Source organism: Pipistrellus hanaki, assembly GCF_964339955.1.
Source record: "Pipistrellus hanaki genome assembly, chromosome: 2".
Classification (NCBI taxonomy): domain Eukaryota; kingdom Metazoa; phylum Chordata; class Mammalia; order Chiroptera; family Vespertilionidae; genus Pipistrellus; species Pipistrellus hanaki.
Genome location: NC_140504.1, coordinates 60,910,455 through 60,936,060, shown reverse-complemented (window position 1 = coordinate 60,936,060; position 25,606 = coordinate 60,910,455). Strand labels below are relative to the sequence as shown.

General features: G+C 40.7%; 1 protein-coding gene, 1 long non-coding RNA gene and 1 pseudogene across 4 annotated transcripts in view; 2 read left to right on the top strand and 1 right to left on the bottom strand.

The window, feature by feature from the left end:
- The first annotated feature begins 48 nt into the window (after positions 1-48).
- Positions 49-3,223, top strand: LOC311617565. Its single transcript, XR_014794123.1, has 3 exons — positions 49-601; positions 2,076-2,207; positions 2,524-3,223. It is a non-coding gene; the product is annotated as an uncharacterized lncRNA (long non-coding RNA).
- A 12,776-nt stretch (positions 3,224-15,999) lies between these two features.
- Positions 16,000-25,606, bottom strand: part of NAA50 (N-alpha-acetyltransferase 50, NatE catalytic subunit) — a 43,168-nt gene continuing 33,561 nt past the window's right edge. For both annotated transcript variants that reach the window (XM_084873984.1, XM_084873985.1), the window contains exons 3-5: positions 22,331-22,450; positions 20,336-20,402; positions 16,000-18,997 (exon numbers count right to left, since the gene is read on the bottom strand). In XM_084873984.1, the coding sequence (XP_084730110.1) occupies positions 18,820-18,997; positions 20,336-20,402; positions 22,331-22,450 (365 nt within the window). In that variant the 3' untranslated portion in view covers positions 16,000-18,819. The remainder of the gene's footprint in view (positions 18,998-20,335; positions 20,403-22,330; positions 22,451-25,606) is intronic.
- Positions 22,755-25,601, top strand: LOC311617563 (ornithine decarboxylase-like; annotated as a pseudogene). Its single transcript has one exon. The product of its transcript is annotated as an ornithine decarboxylase-like (transcript).

The following is a 25,606-nucleotide window of genomic DNA, read 5'->3' as shown; positions in this document are numbered from 1 at the left end:
CGTGGCAGCCAATCACGACCGGGGATCCCGCTGCGCTAGGCTGGAGGGCGGGAGGAGGTGGAGGGAGCCTCGAAGAGCGAACGGGCCTCGGGCGGCCCAATGAGGAGGGCCGTGGGGCGGAGGTGTGCAAGTTGGGTTGAGAGAACAGGAAATATTCTTAAAGGTAGAGTGACGGGCAGGAAGGAGAGCCACTAGACGAACGGGAAAGAGGTGGGCCTGGTTCCCTTAAAGGGGACGCCTTGAGAACCTGCAGAAGGCGGCGTTTGAAGAAACTTCTTTGTATCCAGTTCTCTGCTCTACCTTCCGCGTCTTTCGGTGGGGATTTGTAAGTGGGAAAAACGGAAAAGGAAGAGGTGCATCGGAGGCTTCAAGAAGAATGATTAGGGAGCTGAGGGTGGGAAGGCGAGGGGATGCCTCTGAAACAGGAGGGGAGAGAGCAGGAGGAGAATCCAGAGTCTCCGACCGCCCTTTCTCTGGAGGATCGTCGCGGGCCTGAAGCTGCTCGGAAATGTGGGCTGTGGTCACGTCATCCTGCATTTGCAACAAAAGCACGGATTCCTGCCAACTGGAGGCGGCCGTTTTCTGAAACGCCGGGGTGGGGGTGAGGGGGCTTCGCAGGGTGGGGGTGAGGGGGAGAAGAGAATGTGAGGCACCGGGCATGGGGTTTGGAACCTCACGCCTGGGGTCCCGGAGACCTAGATCCGGGAGGTGTAGAGCCGCGGTGGTGGGGGTAAGACCTGGAGGTCTCCTAATCCCAAGATGGGTTTGGAGCCCTGGAACCGTGGTCACAACTCCGGGTTCCTGGTTTCACTTCATATTTCACAACCCGCAACCCCCCAATCCTGAAACAGGTGTCCTCCATTCAGTGGCGGTGGTCAGGGGGTTCCAAGCGCTTCCACAGCCAGGCTGGTAATGTCCCAGGTCTGCGATGTCCGTGGGCTAGGCCAGGTAGCTTCCAGAAGATGCACAGGGCATAGCATCATGGGAATTTCCTGAGGATGTACAGAGGAAGCCGACCTTGTACTGAGGAAAAGTGTCAAGTTAAACAGTAACCAGAGCTTATGTTTGTTGCAGCAGTTTTAAAAGCTATGATGAGCCCTGGTGGGTAGCTCAGCTGGTTAGAGCGTTCTCCTGATAGGCCAAAGTTGCAGGTTTGATTTTGTCAAGGCATATACAAGGATCAACCAAAGAATGCATAAATAAGTGGAACAACAAACGGATGTTTTTCTCTCTCCCTTCCTCTATAAAATCAGTTTTCTTGGTGTTCTTGTTAATCCTCACCCAAGGATATTTTTTCCCCATTGATCTTTAGAGAGTGGAACGGAGGGAGGAGGGGGGGGGAAGAGAGAGAAACATGGGAATATGAAAGAGACACATCCACTGGTTGCCTCCTGCACAGAGGGGGGACGGGGAAAACCTAACCTGCAACCCAGGTAAGTGCCCTTGACCAGGAATCAATCCTGTGACCCTTGGGTAGGCAGGTGAACACTCTAATTACAAGCCAAACCGGCCAGGGCTCTCTCAAATCAATTTTTAAAAAGTTAAAAGCTATCACTGTAAATTAAAAATTAAAATCTATGATGAAACAGAAGGCCTGCAAAGTTGCTTATAAATTACAGAACTTTAAAAAGTCTGGAAATTTTCTTTAACTCTTGCATCTTGGCATATGAAGCTCTAATTAGCCTCTGAATGAACTTAGCATAATCAAATCAAAGTTACAGAAGAGTAAGACCCTAGGATTCAGAGCCTAATAATAATGCTAGAAGTACCTCCCAGAAATTGTACAGTACTCATATGTCCAGCAGTAGGAAATACTGTCATTGTGATCAAAATACAAGATATTTTGGCTTAAAAACTCTTCTAGGGTTATATATTATTTTCTAAGCAACTATATTTCGTGGAATCTGAAGTAAAATACTTTTGATGGCTCAGAAAATGTGATTTAAGAGTTTGTTGGACCACCATTAAATTCACATCAAAATCTTTCTGGCACAGTTTAGAAGTGTTTAATAAGACAAATTTTTATTTAATGAAAGGTCTGAATATTAGCTCTTTAATTGTAATTCTCATTCCAGACTGAAGCCCAATCCCAGTGCCCATTCAGCAACGTTTTACTGTATAACCTCAAAGATAAGAGAGGATGACATCAGATCATCACCCCCGTCCAATTTTCAGGCTGGCTAGCGACTGCTTATACTGATGATACAGTAGGTGTGGTGACCTAGAGAAACCTGTTTTCTTGCCTCCAGGTTCCATCCTGGTTTATAATGGACAGTTTTAAACTCATCAACTAATAAATAATGCTAGTAGTACCTCCCAGATTGTACAGTACTCATATGTCCAGCAGTAGGAAATAATGTCATTGTGATCAAAATACAAGGTATTTTGGCTTAAAAACTCTTCTAGGGTTCATTGTTCACAGGGCTCCAGGGAATCTGCCTTTCACTCACATAAATATAAGACTTTCCCACTGCTCCAAATGACAATTTGCAGGACTTACAAACCCCTTGCTTGCATCCCCAGGTTCATTTCGTGACATCTACGTTTGCCTACATCTGGGGGTGAATGACAGGGGGCAGCTGGTGACCAAAAGGGAGTGGAGTGCGGCCTAGGGTTGTGGAGGAGGCACATGGGGCAGCTCTAGGCTCTGCTCCCCCTACTCTCTCCCCGCTCCTGGAAGCAAGGACTGCACAAAGGACGCCTTCTTCTGAGGGGCCCCTGCCTGCGAGCCTGGTGAGGTGCTAGTGCCCGCAGCGCGGGCCCCAGCACTGAGCCCCGGGCGCTGAGCTCTGGCCCCCTCGATGCTCCAGGCTTACATTTTCTTTTTAGAAGCTTTCATAAATGAATGGCAGCGATACAAGCGAATGGTCAAATTTTGAAATCTACAAAGAAGCTTTCCAGTTGTTTTTTTCAAAGTGGTTGTAATGTTTCTCATTTTCAACAGCAATAGATGCGGATTCCAGGTATTCCACATCATCATCAAACCTTGATGTTATCAGTCTTTTTAATTCTAGCTTTTATGGTGGGTATAAAGTGGACTCCCGTAATTTTAATTTCTCTAATTGCTAGAGGTGTTGAGCATGTTTTCATGTTTGTTTATTTGCCAGTTGCATTGCTTCTTTGGCCAAGTTTGTCCTAATCTTTGGCCATTTTCAGATCAGGATGCTTGTCTTATTTAATGGTAGAAGTTCTTTGTGGGTTCTGAATAAAAGGTTTTTCTCTGGTACGTGTTGTGCAAATATTTTCACCCAGTCTGTATATTGAAAAAACAAAATAGCTTTATTGAGGTATGATTGACCTACAAGAAACTGAACATACTTAAAATGTACAATGTGATAAGTTTTGACATGTACACACCTGTGAAATCATACTGTGGACGAAAGGGACCACATGCTAACCTGACAAGCTCAGGGAAGGCCTGCATGGCAATCTTGCAAACTCAGAGACCTAAAGTAACCACAAAGGATGGTCTGAAATTAAAAGCAGTTATGGAGGGTAGTTACCAGTATATCCTAAGCCATTATTCTTCAAGCAAATAAAAATAAATAAATAAATAAGTAAAAACTAAGCCAGTATCTTCAATGACAAGGTCAACCTTTACCTTAACTGAGCTTATCTGTCTTTTTGCATCTATAAGAATATATCCTTGAAATGTCTGGGTAACTTGTAACTTCCCTTTTTTTGGATCCCTTGGGGCAGAACCTACCTAATATGTAGGGCTCCAGGACAGATACCATAAATTCCTTCATTATCATGTTAATTGTTCCTGCAGCCACCTGAGTATGGGTCTATCTTTTTACTTTTTATCCAATCCCTGCTTTGCTTTTTCCCACCTCTCTAGTCTATCACCAGTGGATTTCAAGTAACCTACGTACTTTTCTTTCCTTTGATTGCAATGTATAAATACAGATGTAACCACCATTCTCCAGAGCATTATTTCAGTTCATTGAGGTTCTGCTTCCTGGCATATGTCAACGGTTTGGCTCAAATAAATTCACAAAAATTCTTTACAGGTTTCAATGGTTTTTTACATTAACAATACTGTATAATAAGAAATGGACATATCCATCCTGCCCAATTATTTCTTGATGTTCTTTGTTAATCCACTTTTTTGTGTGTATCAATAATTAGTTTTTGTTGCTGAGTAGTATCCATTTGATATATCATATATTCAACACTGGTGGACATGTGGATTGTTTGCAGTTTTTGACTATTACAAATACAGATACTAGAACATCTCTGAACAAATCTTGTACATGGTGGGGCAAAGTAGATTTACAGTTGTTTATATGGAAAATAACACATTGGCTTTTTTTTTTTTAAATATTTTATTGATTTTTTACAGAAAGGGAGAGGGATAGAGAGTTAAACACTGATGAGAGAGAAACATCAACCAGCTGCCTCCTGCACACACACACACACACACACACACACACACATACCCGCCCACCGCACTTCCCCACTTGGGATATGCCCTCAACCAAGGTACATGCCCTTGACCAGAATCAAACCTGGGACCTCTCAGTCCGCAGGCCAATGCTCTATCCACTGAGCCAATCCAGTCAGGGCTGGTTATTTCTTTTTTTAAAATATATTTTACTGATTTTTTAAAAGAGTGAAAGAGAGTTAGAAACATTGATGAGAGAGAAACATCGATCAGCGGCCTCTTGCACACCCCCTACTGGGGATGTGCCCAGAACCTAGGTACATACCCTTGACCGGAATCGAACCTGGGACCTTTCAGTCTGCAGGCTGACGTTCTATTTATTGAGCCAAACCGGTTTCGGCAGGGCAGGTTGTTTCTTATATGTGTCCTAAGCTGGGATCAAACCTACAGCCTTGGTATATTGGGAAGACATTGTATTCAACTGAGCTATCCAACTAGGGCTTCTTTAATTTTATTGATTTTTTAGAGAGAAAGAAAGAGAAGAGGGGCAGGGAGAGAGAGATATTGACCTGCCACTCCACCTGTGTATGCATTGATTACTGCATGTGCCCTGACCAAGGATCCTACAACTCTGATATATCAGGATGATGCTCCAACAACTGAGCTACCCAGTCAGGGCTGAATTTTCTTTTTTCTTCTTAAATATGTTTTTATTGATTTGAGAAAGGAAGGGAGAGGAAGAGATGGAAACATTGGTAAGAGAAAAACCTTGATCAGCTGCCTCCTGCATGGGCATTGTGGGCATTGAGTCTGCAACTGGGGCAAGTACCCTGACTGTGGAATTGAACTGGTGACTTCTTGGTTCATAGGTCAACACTCAACTACTGAGCCATACTGGCAGGGCTGAATTTTCTTTTTAGAAGCTTTCAGAAATGCATAGCAGCAATACAAGCAAATGGTCAACTTTTGAAATATATATATATATTTCTAATCCAAGGATATTTCTTCTCATTGCTTTTCAGAGAGAGTAGAAAGGAGGGAGGAAAAGGGAGAGAGACAGAGCAGAGAGAGAGAGAGAAAAAAATCATCATATGAGACAGGCACATTGACTGGTTGCATTCTGCACATGCCCCAACCAGGGATCAAGTTTGCAATGGAAGTGGTGCCCTTGACCAGAAATCCAACCCAAGACCCTTCAGTCCCTGAGCTGATGCTCTAACTACTGAGCCAAACCAGCCAGGCCTGAAATTTCCTTTATAGGAAGGATTTTATTTATTTTTTAAATATATCTTATTGATTTTTTAGAGAAGAAGGGAGAGAGATAGAGAGCTAGAAACGTCGATGAGAGAGGAACATCGACCAGCTGCCTCTTGCACACCCCCTACTGGGGATGTGCCCACAACCAGCTGCCTCTTGCACACCCCCTACTGGGGATGTGCCCGCAACCAACATACATGCCCCTGACCGGAATCGAACCTGGGACCTTTCAGTCCGCAGACCGACGCTCTACCACTGAGCCAAACCGGTTTCGGCTATGGGAAGGATTTTAAATACAAATTCAATATCTTTCACACATATAAGGCTGTTCAAGTTACCTATTCTTCCCCACCCCCTCCCCAATATTTGATATGGGTGGTAGCAGTTTTATTGAGATATACAGAGTGGCCAGATTATTATGACCACCCCATCAATATTTTGTTGGGCCACCTTCTGCCTTCAATACTGCAGCGATTCTTCTTAGCATTGACTCCACGAGATGTTGAAAGGTGATGCGAGGAATCTGACACCATGCCTAATGAATAGCACTGTCCAGTTGTGTGAGATTTGATGGTTGTGAAACCAGCTGCCTGATGGCTCTTTTATTTATTTATTTTTTTTAAATCAATCTTTATTGTTCATATTATTACAAAGGTTCCTCATTTCTTCCCCCCTCCACCAGGTTCCCACCCCACCCTCCGCCCTCTCCCCATCCCCCATTGTCCTCATCCATAGGTGCAGTTTATGTTCAGTCTCTTCCTCCCTCCCTTTCCCCAATAGTAAATCCCTTTTCAGATAGTAAATCTGTTACTTAGCATTTTCTCATATCAATAATACCTCCACATGCCCAATGATACACTTCACACAAAAGACATTTCCAAATAGGTCAACCAGCCTCATCCAGGCCCCACCCAAGGCACTCACAGATCAACACCCCAGCGCTATACTAACTCAACATATCCAGATCTAAGCCCTCATCACTTGATTCAGCAGACCCTCAAGTACCCACAAAAGTTTCCAGCCATGTCTGAGAGGCAGCCGTGGGGCAGGGGCAGGCGAGGAGCGAGCTGTTCCGGGCCTGGCTGCTCCGGGCCTGGCCTCTGTTGCTCTGGTTCGTTCCACAACCAGCTGCTCCGGGTCTGGTCACTGACGCTCCCGACCTAGTTGCTCTGGACTTGGCTGCTGCTGCTCCGGGCCCGGCCACTCCCAGCCTGGCAGCTGCTGCTCCGGGCCTGGCTGCTCCCAGCCTGGCAACTGCTGCTTCAGGCCTGGCCGCACCAGATCCAGCTGCTCCGGGCCTGGCCGCTCCCAGCCTGGCAACCGCTGCTTCGGGCCTGGCCGCACCAGACCCGGCTGCTTCAAGCCTGGCCGCTCCCAGCCTGGCAGCCGCTGCTCCGGGCCTGGCCACACCCGACCCGGCTGTTCCGGGCCTGGTCGCTCCCAGCCTGGCAACTGCTGCTTCAGGCCTGGCCGCACCAGACCCGGCTGCTCCGGGCCTGGCCGCTCCCAGCCTGGCAGCCGCTGCTCCGGGCCTGGCCACACCCGACCCGGCTGTTCCGGGCCTGGTCGCTCCCAGCCTGGCAGCCGCTGCTTCGGGCCTGGCCGCACAAGACCCGGCTGCTCCGGGCCTGGTCGCTCCCAGCCTGGCAACTGCTGCTTCGGGCCTGGCCGCACAAGACCCGGCTGCTCCGGGCCTGGCCGCTCCCAGCCTGGCAGCCACTGCTCCGGGCCTGGCCGCTCCCAGCCTGGCAACCGCTGCTTTGGGCCTGGCAGCACCAGACCCGGATGCTCTGGCCTGGCCGCTCCCAGCCTGGCAACCGCTGCTTTGGGCCTGGCCGCACCAGACCCGGCTGCTCCGGGCCTGGCCGCTCCCAGCCTGGCAGCCGCTGCTCCGGGCCTGGCCGCTCCCAGCCTGGCAGCCGCTGCTCCGGGCCTGGCCGCTCCCAGCCTGGCAGCTGCTGCTCCGGGCCTGGCCGCACCCGACCCAGCTGCTCTGGGCCCTGATGGCTCTTTTAACTCCATCCCACAAATGCTCAATTGGATTGAGATCTGGTGATTGTGGGAGCCACAGCACCATAAAGTGTCCCTCATGTTCTTGAAACCACTCCTGCACAATACGAGCCCAGTGGCATGGCGAATTGTCTTGTTGGAAGAAGCCACCTCCATTGGGATACATGATAGGATGAACTTGATCAGCAGCGATACTTAGTTATGTTGTGCTATTCAGACATTGTTCCACATAAATTAAAGGGCCTAAATTATGGTGTTCATCCATGTGGGGTGCATGCTTTCATGCTGTTTCTGCAAAATTCTCACTCTGCCATCTGCATGATGCAACTGGAAACATGATTCATCGGACCACATGACTTTTTTTCCAATGCTTGGCTGTCCAATCCTTATGTTCCTGTGCGAACTGGAGACTTTTTATCTTGGTAACTGCAGATAGCAAAGGTATTCAAGCAGGCCTTCGGCTTCCATATCCCATACAGTGCAGTGTATGGCTAATTTGCCTACAAACGTCATGTGGTCATAATAATCTGGCCACTCAGTGTAATTCACATACTACTGTGAAAAGTTGACACAAGTGAAGCCATTTAAAAATGGAGATAGAGTAGCCATTCCAGAGAAACTGCCTTTCATATTTTGCTCCTTGAACCCTTGGAATACTTGAACTGGATAAAATAGCCTTTCAACTGGGCCAAACCAACAGTGCTTATGAACAACTGTTTGCAAAGCTAACATCCTGACCACAGGACTAATGATTATTATGGACTCTCTTTCTGAAGATAGAATTAGTAACCAGAAATATGTAGCTAGAGTAACTCAGCTTGTTAACCAATAGAAACTTCTTCTATTTATGTATTTCATTCCTTTTCTCATAAAACAAAACAAAAAAAACCCTTGCCCTCATCCTGTAATGGGAACAGTACTTGCTATCTGCCCAAAATCTGTGTTATCTGCTGCCATTCTTTTGATTCCCCCAAACCCCCCCCCCCCAAAAAAAAAATAAATAAAAAAGCAACAACACACTTATTACCTCTCATTTTGGGTTTTGATTTTTAAGTTAACAGCATATAATCCACCCATTATGGCTGAATAACAGTGCATTGTATCAATATGAAACATTGTTTATCCATTCAGCAATTAATGGATAGTTGCATTACACCCACCCTTTAATAATAACACTGCTGTGAACATTCATATACGAATTTCTATGTGGACGTTTTCAACTCTCTCTTTTTAAAATATATATTTCATTAATTTTTTATAGAGAGGAAGGGAGAGGGATAGAGTTAGAAACATCAATGAAGGAGAAACATCGATCAACTGCCTCCTGCACCCCCCCCACTGGGGATGTGCCCGCAACCAAGGTACATGCCCTTGACCAGAATCAAACCCAGGACCTTCATTCTGCAGGCCAACTCTCTATCCACTGAGCCAAACCAGTTAGGGTTTCAACTCTCTTGACTATATACTTAGAAGTGGAATCACTGAGTCTGTGGTGACTATGTTTAATCTTTTGCAGAACTGCCAGACCATTTCTTCTGAGTGACTTATCTTTCAAAAACCATTATCCATGTCATTTAAGCTGTTGAAATATTAAATAAAGCTTTTGGCAATATTCCTTTATTACCTTTTTATTGTTAGTAAGTTGTATAGTGATGTCTTTTGTTAGTAATACTGGTAATTTGTATTTTTGTGTGCATGTGTATTTTTTTTGGTTTGACTAGAGAGCTTTATCAGCTTTATTCTTTCATAGTAGCTTTTGGTTTATTTTTTCTATTGTTTTCAATTTTGGGGCTTTTCTCTATTATTTCCTTCCGGTTAGCTTACTTTAGGTTTAAGACTCTCTTTCTATAGTTTCTTAAGGTGGAAGTTTAGATCCTTGATTCAAAAATTGTTCTCATATACACACTTAATGCTGTTATCTTTTAAGCACTTCAATTTAATTCCACAGCTTTGATATTTTCATTTTCCTTCTGTTTAAAAGCTTTCTAATTTCTCTTGTGACTTCTACTTAGACATGTGATTTAGAAACACGTTGTTTAATTTCCAAATATTTGGGGGACTTTCCAGGTAGTTACTTATTTTTTATTTAGCTCTGGTGTGGTTAAAGAACATGATTTACATTGTATCAATTCTCTTGCATGGTATTGTGACTTAGTAATGGACCAGGATATAGTTTACTTTGGAGAATCTTTGTGCACTTGAAAATAATATTATCACCCACCAACATTTTTATGTTGGTGGGCGATATATTCTACATACATTTATTAGGTCAAGCTGGTTGAAAATATTACATCTTTTATAGCCTTATCTTCTATCTACTCATTTACCAAGAATTTAAAATATCCAGTTGTGGAACTGTGTTTCTACTGTAAGTTTTTGCTTCATATATTTTAAAGCTGTTATTACATTCATACACATTCAAGATTATTCTTTGGTGAACTTACTCTTTGATAATAAATATCCCTATTTGTTCCCGGAAATGTATTTTGTTCCTTTTTAACTAATTCACTTATATGCAAAGTGGGTTTCTTAGAGGTAGCATGCTTTAATACCAGTATGAAAAGTCTTCCTTTTAATTGTTCAGACTATTTACATTCAATTTCATGATCAGTAGCTTATTTATTTTCACTTTAAGAAAATGTTTTTTTTATTTCACTACTGTATTGTCAGTGCCTGACCCATTATACACTCCTTGACCGGATTGCATATAAGGGAGGGTACCTTGAAGTTACAAGAAACAATTTTTTTTTTTTAAACTTTAAGGACTGGCAATGATCCAGGAATTATGCTCTAAATTTTTCCTATTATTGGCTGATTTTTGAAGTGAAGAGACCCTAGACAATTTTATGTAGAGAGAGGGTGTGGCAAGAGAAGGGGAAGCTAATATGGAGTAGTATGGTAGTTAAGATTGCAGGAGTTATCAGTGTTTTAACCACAACCAAGTAAATGAGAAGGTATGAGGAAACCTACACAGATAAGTGTAAACAAAGGATTTCAGAAATGATAAAAAACCTAGGGAGATAGACCAGCTTACTCTTTGGATTCTCATGCAAAAGGTCAAATTGTATGGAAGGTCACTCCTAATCTTGTTATTTCTCTCCACCAAGTTTCTTACAAAGTAAAGGTTAAGTCAAGATTCTTGGAGGATCACCCTGCCTGTTGTGGCTCAGTTGTTAGGTGTCTTCTCATGCATTGAAAGGTTTCTGGTTCAATTCCCAGTCAGGGCACATGCCCAGGTTTCGGGCTTCATACCCAGTAGGAAGCTTGCAGGAAAGCACCTGATGATGTCTCTCTCACATTGATGTTTCTTTCTCTACCTCCACCCTTTCTTAGAAAAAGAAAAAAAAAAATCAATAAAAATATGGAAAGATTCTTGGAGGCTGTTATCTTCTATACTAATAAAAGGGTAATATGCTAATTAGACTAATTAGACTGGGTCAACTGGCCATCTTCCAGATGTCCAACTTCCTTTTGGGCAAAGCCATGATGGTGGGGGCCCAGGTAGAGGCAGTTAGAAGTGATCAGGTTGGCAGGAGAGAGCAGTTAGTGGTGAAGTCAGGCTGGCAAGGGAGGGCAGTTGGGGGTAAACTGGCCTGCAGGAGAGGGCAGTTGGGGGCAACCAAGCCTGCAGGAGAGCGCAGTTGGGGGAATTAGGCAGGTGAATGGTTAGGAGCCAATGATCCTGGATTTCGAGAGGGATGTCCAATTGGGCCTAAAGTGGCAGTTAGACATCTCCCAAGGGGCCACAGATTGGAGAAGTTGCAGGCCGGGCTGAGGGACAGCCCCACCCCATGCATGAATTTCATGCAACAGGCCTCTAGTTTTAATAAAGAAGCAGACCTCTACTTAGACATGAAATCTACATAAAGTAGAATTTTATTTCCCTTTATGAGGCCTGCATGTGCCCTGTCTGTGTGGCTCAGTTGAGTGTACTGAAAGGTTGCCAGCTGGATTTCTGGTCAGAGCACATGTCTGGGTTGTGGGCTTGATCCCCAGTAGGGGGTATGCAAGAGGCAGGCAATTGATAAATGTTTCTTTAAAAATTAATTTAAAAAAATTTTAAAAAATATGCCACGATTGCTGAAACCGGTTTGGCTCAATGGATAGAGCGTCGGCTTGGGGACTGAAGGGTCCCGGGTTCGATTCCGGTCAAGGGCATGTACCTTGGTTGTGGGCATATCCCCAGTAGGGAGTGTGCAAGAGGCAGCTGATAGATGACTCTCTCTCATCGATGTTTCTAATTCTGTCTCTCTCTCCCTTCCTCTCTGTACAAAATCAATAAAATACATTTTTAAAAAAAATAGGCCACGAATCATTTACCTAGCTAACATAACCTTAGAACTTACAAACAGTAGGTGCTTGATAAATCTGTAGAAACATTTATATACTTATTTATTTAAAATATACTTTATTGATTTCTTTACAGGGAGGAAAAGAGGATAGAGAGGTAGAAACACTGATGAGAAACATTGATCAGCTGCCTCCTGCACACCTCCTACTGGGGATATGCCTGCAACCAAGGTACATGCCCTTGACCAGAACCTGGGACCTTTCAGTCCGCAGGCTGACACACTATCCACTGTGCCAAACTGGTTAGGGCTGTAGAAACAATTTTTAACTTCTATTGTACATCAGCAAAAGGCAGATAACATTTTCATAAAGGAAGATGGTAAAAACAAAGTCATGAAACTGCTTTGAAGGTATTATAAAAAGGGCCCATCTTACCCAATTTTTACTGTTATTTATACTAATTATTTCAAGTTGCATATTCAGATTTTACCTGCTTAAGCTATATTATATACGTGGTACCTGACAGTTTTATTATATTTTAGTGTAGGAAAGCAATTTTCAACTATTTTCATCTCATGGCATACATAAACTAATTACTAAATTTCTGCAGCACACCAAAAAATTTGTGATAATCTGAAAAAAAAAAAAAGGGTATAATTTTGATTCAGTCACACTGGGTGGCTCTTGTGTTGGCTGTTGTCATTAAAATTAAAAAAACATATATTTTTATTGATTTCAGAGAGGAAGGGAGATGGAGACAGAAACATCAATGAAGATAAAATAATTAATCAATCAGCTGCCTCCCTCACCCCTGGACCTGGAATTGAAGTGATCTCCTGGTTCATAAGTCAATGCTCAAACACTGAGCAAAACTGGCTGGGCTGTTGTCATTTTTAAATTTGACATTCTAAGGGAAAAGAGGTCACTGCCCTGGACTAGTCAGGTATTGCATGTTTTAAAAATGCTTGTGGCACAACAGTGTGCTGTGGCACTCCAGTTGAAAAATCACTGGTGTACCTGAAACTGGTTTGGCTCAGTGGACAGAACATTGGCCTACGGACTGAAAGGTCCCAGGTTTGATTCTGGTCAAGGACATGTACCTTGGTTGCAGGCACATCCCCCTTAGAGGGTGTTCAGGAGGCAGCTGGTCGATGCTTCTCTCTCATCAATGTTTCTGGCTCTCTATCCCTTCCCCTTCCTCTCTGTAAAAAAAAAAAAAAAAAAAAAAAGTCAATAAAATATATATATTAAAAAAAAAGAAAAAGAAAAATCACTGGTGTAAGAGATTGTTAGTGACAAATAGGATTTAAGACTGTCCAAATACTTTTATGGAGAACTTTTGATATTGTCAATACAATTTCTAAAAGATGAACTAAGTAGATGAATTCCAGAAGTTTGTTCAAGAAAACAAAGAAAAACCTTATAGTCAGATATCCTATTGAAACTTCCACCATTTAACATGTGGACTTCACTTATACTATTTAGGTCCTTTAGAAACACATATGTCTTTGATTTTTTTATATATATATTTTATTGTTTTTTTTACAGAGACGAAGAGAGAGGGAGAGAGAGTTAGAAACATCGATGAGAGAGAATCATTAATCAGCTGACTCTTGCAAACCCCCTACTGGGGGATGTGCTTGCTACCAAGGTACATGCCCTTTACCAGAATCGAATCCGGGACCTTTCAGTCCGCAGGCCGATGCTCTATCCATTGAGCCAAACCGGTTTCAGCTGTCTTTGATTTTTAAAAAAATGTATTTTTATTGATTTCAGAGAGGAAGAGAGAAGGAGAGATAAACATCATTGATGAGAGAATCATAGATTGGCTGCCTCCTGTACACTCCCTAGTGGGGATTGAGACCGCAAGCCAGGCATGTGCCCCGATGTGAATCAAACCCGGGACCCTTCAGTCCGCAGGCTGACACTTAATCCACTGAGCCAAGCCAGCCAGAGAAGATGCCTTGATTTTTTCAGGACAGTAAACATAATAAAATGGGTGAAATTTAACAAATCAGAAATACCTAATTCAAAGTTCAAAAATTTCAGAATATTCCCTCCCAGTTATATCTTCCCAAGTGTTAGATTTAAGCTTTCATCACAATTATAAAGCAGTCATAATTCAAGATTTAAGTTTGAGGCTAAGTAGTGATTGCTCCCTATTAACTTTACCAGAAACCTGGTGCACAAAATTTGTGTGTGTGTGGGGGGGCCCTCAGCCCAGCCTGCACTCTCTCCAATCTGGGACCACTGAAGGGATGTCCGACTGCTGGTTTAGGCCTGATCCCGCAGGGAAAAACTGGCATTCGGACATCCTCTCACAACCCGGGACCACTGGCTCCTAATCACTCACCTGCCCGCCTGCCTGATCGCCCCTAACTGCCACTGTGGCTTTGTCTGGAAGGAGGACGGGACAACCACAAGATGTCTGGTCGACCCAGACTAATTAGCATATTACCCTTTTATTAGTATAGAGATGTTCCCAACTATTTCTGGAGCAGACTTTGGTTCAAGGTAAACACTTTTACCTAAGAAATCAAATGTTCTAAATTTATAATTGGAAAGGTTGAGAATTTCTGCCCCAGTAAGATTCTGACTTTACATTTGTGTTCTATCAAGATAACTATACTGACATTTAAAAATCTTACTCAGGCTTTTTCCCCTATAGCTGTTATTTGGCTGTAAACTAGGACTAAATTCCTATGGTACAGCTTTAAAAGGGAAGTCCAATTTGGGACACTTCGATTTATTCCCTGAAAAAATTCTTAGACTCATTACTTCTACTCACTACTGTACCCAATTCCCAGGAATATTCAACTCACACAGCTAGAAATGCACTAATCTAGGAGACAGATTATTACAATATATACCTAGGCATAAAACTCAACATAAGAGCAAAACTTTTAGACCCACTCCCTATTTCTTTTACATTCTGAATATCAATAAAGTGCAATGCTTTCTAACCCTTATGTAGGAAACTCGAGAGTTGAGATAACAGAATCTTTCCATTAAGCCTGCCCTTATTGTCAACAAAGCCTAAAATTTTCTCCAAGTATAATGTGCAGTCATATCCATGGATTTCCACTTCCTAGTATTAATGTCCTTGGGTACTACCCATTGTACCTAGTTAGTACAATTGGTCTCTGTGAGCAGCAGAACTTGGCCGAAGTTATTAGCATGTCACTTCTTAAGATAGCTCATACAAAAGCATGGCTTCTGCTCACTTTCTTGAATCACTCTTTCTGGGGAAAGTCAGGTGACAGAAGGTACTAAATCCCTCCAATAGCCAAGTAAATGCATGAGCCATCTTTGAATTGGCTCCCGCAGCCCTTGTCAAGCTTTCAGGATGATATAACCCTGACTGACAGTTTCATTGCAACCTCAAGCCAGATCCCAGCTGAGCTGTTCCTGGATTCCTGACTCAGAAATTGTGGGTGGTAATATAAGTTTTAAGCCACTAAATTTTGGGATAATGTGCTACACAGGGATAACTAAGACATCAGGCAAATATCACCTATTGTTTCTTGAATGGAATAAATAAAATTCAAATTATAACACTTCTGACTAAGATAGTAATCACTGAGTTAATTTTGTTAAAGACAGAATTTTAAATCCATCTTTGATATTCAGTAAGAAAACTTAAAAAGCAACTCCTAACTCATTCAACTACTAAAATTCCTTGCTCACTACTAAAAAAAGAAAAAAATTTTGAATACATTATATATCATCTGTAGTAAATGCATACCACTAATGAGATCACAGCCTAAAATGTCAGGTGACTTTAACAATTACATTCAAAATATAGCAGCAGAAAGAAGACAACTCCCTGAGACTTTTTCTCATTGAGACTGAACTGCAGATACCCGGCAGTGTTTCTAGCAAGTTCTAAAAGGTCTGAATTAGGAAGCTTTTATTAAACTTTGGCTATTTTAGTTTTCAAAGAAATGTAAAAGTATTTAGAAAATCAAATTGGGAAATAGTAAATAACTGATCTTAAAATTCAACACAAAGTAGGGTGTGTGTGGGTTTTTTGGACATATACAAACATCACAGAATTCTACCAGAACATCACATTAAGTTTATTTCAGATGTAACAGCAATGTTAAAATCAACAAATTTAATTCTTAACTGCACCAAGTAAACTTAGCCATTTAAGTACTTTTAAAGTTATTCCCTCCAAAAAACTGAGGGAGCTTTTCTTTTCCACCCCACATACCATGGTTTCCCAATAGTTCTGTTTTTGGAGGACTTTCAATTGATGAGTAAACTGCTTTGGGGATATTTCAGAAATTCTTTTCCCATATAAAAACTAATCTGGACAAATTATATATTGCATAGATTTCTCTGCAGATTTTTTTCTTTAGAACTCAAATACAATTGCCATCCAGTATTTTTATCTATTCATTCCACAGTAAAAACTGTCTGTCCTGAAAAATATGGTGGTTATATCCTGTTATCCAATCATCCAGTTAATAGAATTGTTTTACCTCAATAATAATTTTTATCATATTTCAAAATAACCAACTCAACATGGGGCCTTATTTCAGGCTTTACTGACTCATAAGCATATGAACTAGTACCCAGCTTCTACCTCTTCTATATCCCTCCTCCTCCATAAATGGATGGAAATATTTAATACAAGTCTGATGTAGGATAATTAAACTTTTACAAACATTTACAATTTAGGTTAAAGATATTGACTAGTGTGGAAAAAGAAACACTATAATGACAGGGAGCCTACACCCTCAATTCAAAATTTATATTTTTTCCTCCTTAAATAACATGTACTGAATTGTCATGAGGCAGCTATTCGGTTTTCAATAACAACATTTAGGGATACATTCATAGGACTGATAGTCCAGGTGAAATGGTTATAGAAATAGAGGCAGTGTCATCTCAGAAAACTCATTTATATATCAAAATCTATTTTGATATCTGGAAGTTTACAAAAAGGCTGAATTCTTCAAACTAATTATGCCTTCTGTAACTCAAGCACTCTTTTCTTGGCAAGAGCAAGCGGAAGCTTATCCATAAGGTAAAGGTGCTTAATGCTAAACTTTTATTCTAAGCTTAGATTTATACTGCTGAAGTAACTGATACCAAGAAACCAGCATGGTCTTTCTACATTTCTACTATCTTAAGATGAGGAGTCTATAAACTCATTCATCAACTATCTTCCTTTTCTGTATTATTGTTGGCACTCAAGACTGCTGAAGTCTCAAATAAGAACTGAAGATTATCAAGTGTGTATCAACACTGTAAAATAATTTAGTCATTTAACATGTTTGGAGAAATGAGACTTTCATAGCAGAATTTACATAAGAGGATAAATATTATGAAACAACCTTCCTTTTAAAGTCAAATGACAGAATCTTCAAACTCTATCACGATTTTAAAGTCTAATGAGATAATTTGTTGGGTCACCAATATTGGCAATCATAAAAATTTAAATATTGGAGATGGGACTATGGAGGAAAACAAGAAAATTTCAGATGTCTCTTATCTTAGAAAATTATCAACCTGTCAAAACCACTCCTTATGCACCAGGAAATGATCTGGTATAAACAAGTTTCTGTCAACAGAGGTCACAGTGACATTTGCATTGGTAACACTTCTGGACTTTACTTTTCCAAGAATAGAAGTAATATGTTTAACAATTCTCCCTCCCCCAAATCCTTAAACTCAATATCACAGGCACAGAATGTAAGCAAATCTGGGATGTTTTCCAACAGATAATAGCACAGTTATGTCATTCTCAAAAATAGTCTAGATATTCTTTCCTACATAGTCAAATGCTCAGTGGCCACACTTTTAACAGCCTGCATTAGCTGACATTAAATGCATTTATTGTGCCACAAGTCCATCTAAGCTTACCTTTAAGTATGTTTTAATATGTCCAACAGACAACACCTACTTCAGGATTCTTTAGGGGTATTGCCCTATAAGGACACCAACTCCATTTTTAAGGTTAGACTACTGTGAGTTTACTGAAGAAAGGGGACAGGAGGAAAAAAGTCACAACAAACCTCTTTAGGTCAGTATTAAAGGCCATATCTTTAGCTGGGATATTAGAAAAAAATTTCACCAGCTCACACTCTAAAAAGTTAACGCCACTAATAACAATCAACAGCAGGAAAAATAAACCTTCTAACAACCAACCAACTCATTAGCAAAAAGCAGTTTAACTCAAATACTTGAGACCAAAGTCTAACACTACCTACCCAAACTATCCCACCCACCCTCAGCCACCAATGAGGAAGAAAGAAATAATTGCTTAAAAACACACACACACACACACAAAATAAGCTTAGTATTTCTTACAAGAATAACAATAGTCCAACTCCTGAGATAGTACTTAGAAGGACAAAAGGTGGAGTTGAAGGCAATGTCTAGGGATTAGTATCCCACAAACAGTCTTGAAAAACCCAAAGTACCACGAACACACTAAACTTGTCTATGATTAGAGAACAAGATATTGCTACTGCTTCTTTTTTCTTTTGAAATATATAATATTTTGTAGGCTCTGCCCTTCAATGTGAATGCAGGACATTAAAAAAAAGTTAAAAATAAATTGAAATTGATACCCAAATTCTTGGGACCATATATCTTAACTGTGAAATAAACAGATCTATACATCTCCTTCCTACAACCAGTCCAGCTCACAAAAACAAGAAAACAAAAACAACCTAAACATGATTAATTTTGAAAGTCCTTGAAAGTATTAAAACTTTTAGAAGAAAGTGAAGGAAAGAAAGGAGAAAAAGCAAGAACAAGGAGTGGGAAAAGCTTTAAAACAAAGGGGGGCAGGGGGGAATCAATGGGCCTCTCTTTTATTTGGCGACAAGCAAGTGCAAGAAAGTTCATTTGTAATTTGTTCAGTTGTCGGTCTTTTGCGCGTCTGCATTCTGGCCAGAAGGAACTTTGAGGTTTTTTTGCAGCACATGAGCATCTGCGGGCTCTATTCTCTTATAGTAGTTCTTCTTGGTCTCAATAATCTCAAAGCCAAATTTCCTGTAGAAGTCAATTGCTGATTCGTTGCTGATCTGGACATGCCTAAGATATAAGAAGGTATCAGAAAAAAAAAAAAAAAATTACGATTTCATAAGCTTTTACCTGTTCCCCACAGATAGCTTCAAATTGGTTGGAGGAGGAATACCGCTGACATTAGTAACAGTTGGTTGAGATTAGTGACTCAAGGAATAGTAATTATTCTTAAAATCAACAAAGGGCTAGCTATCATAACATTTTCAATTATGAGAGAATATTCAAAGACCATATTAACACACACAGAAAAAAAAAGATTAAAAAAAAGTAAAATATTAGGTCTCAAATGCCTGAATATATCCTTTGTGATTGATATAAAAACAAGCTATTTTTTGAAAATAATTTGAACTTTCTCAATTACTCCTCAACTAGCATTGTAACTTAATCTCTCCCACTGTTAAAGTAAAAATGAGGATCTTAATAAACAATCCATTATTATGACCTATCCTGTCTCTTAAGATCTAAGTATAATATCAGCCAAGTACTCTCTGATTTTTATTTTTTTATTTATTTTTATTATTATTATTTTTTATATTTTTTTTTATTGATTTGTCACAGAGAGGAAGAGAAAGCGATAGAGAGTTAGAAACATCAATGAGAGAGACTCACTGATCAGCTGCCTCTTGCACACCCCCTACTGGGGATGTGCCCGCAACTAAGGTACATGCCCTTGACCGGAATCGAACCCGGGACCTTTCAGTCCGCAAGCTGACGCTCTATCCACTGAGCCAAACCGGTTTCAGCCTCTCTGATTTTTATAATTAAACTCTGCTGCTAATAAGCACATAACCAATAGACTTTAACCAAAACAGAGTGCAAACTGAGGGTTAAAGAAAAGTAATGTTAATAGATTCTTAAATTTAACAATTTAAATTTTAAATTGCCGGGACCGGTTTGGCTCAATGGATAGAGCGTCGGCTTGGGGACTGAAGGGTCCCGGGTTCGATTCCGGTCAAGGGCATGTACCTTGGTTGCGGGCATACCCCCAGTGGGGGGTGTGCAAGAGGCAGCTGATCGATGACTCTCTCTCATCGATGTTTCTAACTCTGTATCTCTCTCCCTTTCTCTCTGTACAAAATCAATAAAATATATTAAAAAAAAAAAAAAAGAAATTTATAAAAAATAAATTTTAAATTATTTCATCCCTGTAACTTTGAAGCTCCCATCCCAATATTCTAAAGGAAAACAAGAATGTTTTTCCTCAGGTTTCTTAATCTATTATTAACCACTACGTCCATGGTGTTTCCAAAAGACAATGAAATATGTGACCAGAATTTAAAATTTCTGTAAAGATTACTATTGCCAATTTATTAAATTCTTTAGATAATTAAATATAATTGTACTTACAGATAGATGTTGTCAAAGGTGCCATCTTTTTCACAGATGTTTAAGACATGATTTAACATTTTAGTTCCTATTAACGAGACAAATAAGTAATGTCATAAAGATCAATCTTTAAATTACATATAATGACTATGCTAACACTTACTGAGTCCTTACAGAATTTGAAGCAAACACTAGACATCTGATTTTCCAAATATTTGTTCTCTTTCTATACTATTGGGTCTAGTAATAATTAATGTCGTTTTTAAACATTCGTTTAAAATCTTGCTTGGCGTTGACTTGTATTGACATAACCTTCAAACACGTGGTATCTACAGAACGTGTGATGTGCAATTAACAAGTTTTGCTTGAAAAAGTTTGTGTTTGGTTTGGTTTTTGTTGCAAAACTAGGGCTAAGAAGATGGCGGATGAAGAGCATATTCGGCACTGCATGCTTTATGAGTTCCAATTAGGAAGAAAAGCAAGTGAGGCTGCAAAAAACATCTGTAGTGCTCTTGGTCAAGATGCAGTTAGCGCCAGAAAATGCCAGCGTTGGTTTGAGAAATTTCGTGAGGGAAATTTTTCGTTAGATGACAAGAGTGGTCGAGGCCATGTGTCCAATTTTGATCAAGAAGCTCTTCAAGCTCTTTTGGTGCAAAATCCTCAAATTACCCAACAAGAGCTTGCGACAACTTTAAATTGTTCACAAAAAACAATTTCCAATCAATTGCGTGCACTTGGCAAAGTCCAAAAGTTTGGAAAATGGGTTCCTCATGAGTTGACCGACAACAACCGTAATCAAAGAGTCACAATTTGCAGTTCGCTCCTCTCTCGTCAAAACCGTTTGCCGTTTTTAGAGCAAATTGTTACCGGAGATGAACAATGGGTGCTGTATGTTAATTTGAAAAGGCGGCCTCAATGGTTGGACAAAAATGAGGCTCCGCAGCCCATGCCAAAACCTGACTTGCATGCGAAAAAAGTGATGTTGTGTGTTTGGTGGAATTTTAAAGGAATTCTTCATTATGAACTTTTACCATCTAACCAAACCATTACAAGTGCAGTGTATAGTGCCCAATTGGAAAGGTTAGCCCAAGCTTTAAGAGAAAAAGAACCCGCGCTGATTAATCGGAAGGGCGTAATTCTTCACCACGATAACGCACGACCGCATACTGCAAGAATCACTGCTGAAAAACTGCGCCAGTTGGAATGGGAAGTTCTCCCTCAACCTGCATATTCTCCTGATATTGCCCCTTCCGATTACCATTTATTTCGTTCTTTGCAAAACTTTCTTCTTGGAAAAAAATTTAATAATGAAGAATGCCTCAAAAATGCATTGACCGAATTTTTTGCATCAAAATCACAAGAATTTTACAACAGAGGGATTAAAATGCTTCCTGAGCGTTGGGCACAAGTAGTAGAAAACAACGGCAACTATATTGTTGATTAAATTTTGTTGTATTGTTTAAATAAATTCGATTTAAAAAAGTATTAGAAAACGACATTAATTATTACTAGACCTAATATGTATGTTTAAAACTGCTAGCTGAAAAGCAATCTTTATATATAAGACATCCAGGTACAAGGAAAACAGAAAAAACAAAAGGGACATTGACAACAAATCTGTATAGGACTTTCAATTGAATTATGTTAATAAATAAATTTTTAAAAAAATTTTTTTTTATTGATTTCAGAGAAGGAAGAGGGAGCGATTGAAACATCATTGATGAGAGAGAATCACTGATCGGCTACCTTCTGCATGCCCCACCCTGAGGACTGAGGCCACAACCCGAGCATGTGTTTTGATCCTAATCAAACCTAGGACCCTTTAGTCCGCAGGCCGATACTCTATCCACTGAAGCCAAACCAGCTAGGACTAAATATTCTTCACCTTATATAATTCAGTAACCACTTCCCAGTATTCCTTTAAAAAAAAAAAATACTTTGACTTACTGGGTCAGGAAGAATTAACAGTATGTTTATGTTTCTTTGAAGAAATATAATAAAAAATAATAATTTTACCTATTCCTAGCCTTCGGTATGGTGCCAGACATCCTAGTGTCATGATGTAAAGTCTCTTCTGATTCTGTGAATGATCCACCCTACAGCATACTGCACCGACTGCAATATCATTGAAATAGGCTGCCATGGAAAACATAAAGATATAACTTTCAACAGACAGAATAACACATATTATGTTAAGCGAAATAAGGCAGTCAGACAAAGTTAAGTATTACATGATCTCACTCATATGTGGAATCTAATAAACAAAATAAACTGTTAAACAAATAGATGCAGAGACAGAGACACGTAGAACCGACTGTAGAACCTCAGAGGGGAGGTGAGGGAGGGTAGATGGATGGAAGAGATCAGTCAAAGAACTTGTATATATATATATATATATATATATATATATATATATATATATATATGCATAACCCATGGACACAGACAATAGGGGGTGAAAGCCTGGGAAGCAGGAGAAGCTAGAAGTCAAATTGGGGGTGGGGTGGGGAATGGGACATATGTAATACTTTCAAAAGTAAAGATTAAAAAAGTCAGTCCCTTAGATTCCCAAGCTCCTCAGAGGGAGGGAGCTAGGTGGTGGGTGGCTGGGTGGCTCTTTGGGAATGGCCATTCTGTGTGCACTCTGCCTAAGGGCATTCCCACTGCTACACTAAGAGGACACACATCTTCTGGACTTGTTATTTCCGGAGAGCTGCATTTGTGAACAGCTGGCAATAGTTTCTAACTCCCATATCTTCATTTTCCTTTGTGTTGCATTTCAGAACATCCAGAAACCATGAACATGAACATTAATAAATTAAGAGTTTGATTGGACATTCTGGACCAAAAAATTAATGCAGTCTCTTCTTCCGATGATAAGGATGCCTTGTATGTTGCAGACCCGGGAGACATTCTAAAGAAACTTCTGAAATGGTTAAAAGCTCTTTCTTGGGGTCACTGATAGTAGAACTGCAATGACGATAGAACAATAGTGAAGACCCTTAGCTGCCATTCGGACAGGATTTGACTGTGCCAGTAAAATTGAAATACAATTGATGCAGAGTTTTGGGGTACCTCCAGAGGATTATCTACGCAAATCCTTATAAACAAGTGTCTCAGATTAAATATGCTGCCAATAAAGGAGTCCAGATGACCACTTTCCATAGTAAGGTCAAGTTGATGGAAGTTGCTAGGGCACATCTAAAAGCAAAGTGGGTTTTGTGGATTGCTACTAATGATTCCAAAGCTGTGTGTCACCTCAAGTGTTAAATTTGATGCCCTACTCAAAACCAGCAGCAGGTTTCTTTTGGAACAAAGGAGCTAAACATTGATGCCATCACATGGAAGTGGCTGTATTAACCTTAGGCCTTCATGCTGGCCATCTCTGATGCCCGCTATTGTCTTTGACATGGGAGCTAAGGTTGGCTTCAACATGTATCTGCTGGATATTGGTGGTGGCTTTCCTGGACCTGAGGATGGGAAGCTTAAATTTGATCATCAGTGTAATCAACCCAGCTTTGGACAAGTATTTTCCATCAGACTTGGGAGTGATACTCACAGCTGAGCCAGGCAGATACTATGTTGCATCAGCTTTCACACTTGCAGTTAACATCACTGCCAAAAAACTGGTATTAAAGGAACAAACAGGCTCTGATGACAAAGAGGAGTCGGGTGAAAAAACCTTTATATATTATGTGACTAATGGAGTGTATGGATCATTTAATTGCACATGAAGTCCCTTCTGCAGAAGAGGCCCAACCAGATGAGAAGTATTATTCATCCAGCATCTGGGGGCCAGCATGTGACAGTCCCCCAGCCTAAGTGGGGGACTGGATCCTCTTTGAAAACATGGGTGTTTACATCGTTGCTGCTGCTTCTACTTTCAATGGATTCCAGAGTATGACTATTTACTATGTGCTGTTAGGGCTGACATGGCAACTGATGCAGCAAGTCCAGAACCACGACTTCCCACTCAAAGTGGAAGAGCAGGACGCCAGTGCTCTCTCTGCCTGTGTCTTGTGCCTGGGAGAGTAGGATGAGAAGCCTCTCAGCAGCCTACACTTCAATCATTCTTGTAGCTGTTATAGGGGTGTAGCTTGACTTAAGGGATTTGGGGGAACCATTAACTTAATTATTGCTAGTTTTGAAATGTCTTTGTAAGTGGAATTGGCACAGATGGAATGTGGAAGGTCTAGGCGTCGAGGTCACAGTTATCTGTGTTCCTATGGAAACTATTTAAATATTTTTTTAATGGATTTTCATTCAATTTTCAAACATGCTACTAGAGAATGGCCCTCAGCTGCCAGGCAAGCATTTGTAGCTTATACACTGGCACACAGGCCAGAGGATTAGTGTTGTGACCTGTTTTAACAATGAAGTACCTTGAAAAGTAAGCATTGGAAAATTTTCCATGTGTCCATTCCACAATGGCTTGCCTTGCATGTGTTTTTACAAGTAGGAATCCCTGTTTCCATGTCCCCCAAAGCTAAAAAATTGTCCCAGAGTTGGTGATTTTTGTTATTTTGAAACTCCATGCACATGTTTTTTCCTGGTGGGCATTTTTGTTTTAAGTACATGAGTACTGCATAAAGTTTGCTGTGGATTCTTGAAAGGAGTAGATCTAGCTCCATGCAGGTAGAAGGAACAGGATGGATCAGAAAGGTCATACTCTCTGATGATGACTGTGGCCAACGTCTGCCATAGTGGCCCAGTCTCCCCCGCATCCCCTTATTCCAAATGTCCACAGGTGGCTGTAACTAGAATGCCCAGCGCCCCATGTTAACTAACTGGCCTGGTCCCATCAGAGCCAGTGCCCAGGGAAGGTGCACAAGGCACTTGGAACCCTGCCCACAGAGACAAGGGACATTCCCTTCTCACCTGGACCTCAGGGCAGGTTGCATAGTTAAATGTCAGGAATGTAGTACATTATTTGGCAGTCATCTTACTTAATAAATTCAGCAACAATTTAAAAACACCACCATTTATAAGGACTAAACTGTTGCTATCAGCTTTTAGTTTTATCATCTACTTTGAATTTCAACAGCTTCAAAAACCTCCTATACCATCTTAGAAATTTAAAGCAAAATATGGGGAATCACACAGGCACACACTAAATAAAAGATGTAGCATTTCCTTTTAAATTTCAAATATTCTGCCTTGATTTCTCTGAGATTTTCCCCAGAATTTGGAGCACTCCCATTTCTTCACTTGTAAAAATAGAGATTAAACCTTCCTGCTCTACTATTAAAAACTAAGGGTCGAGAACATGAATAAACAAATGAAGGAAAAAAA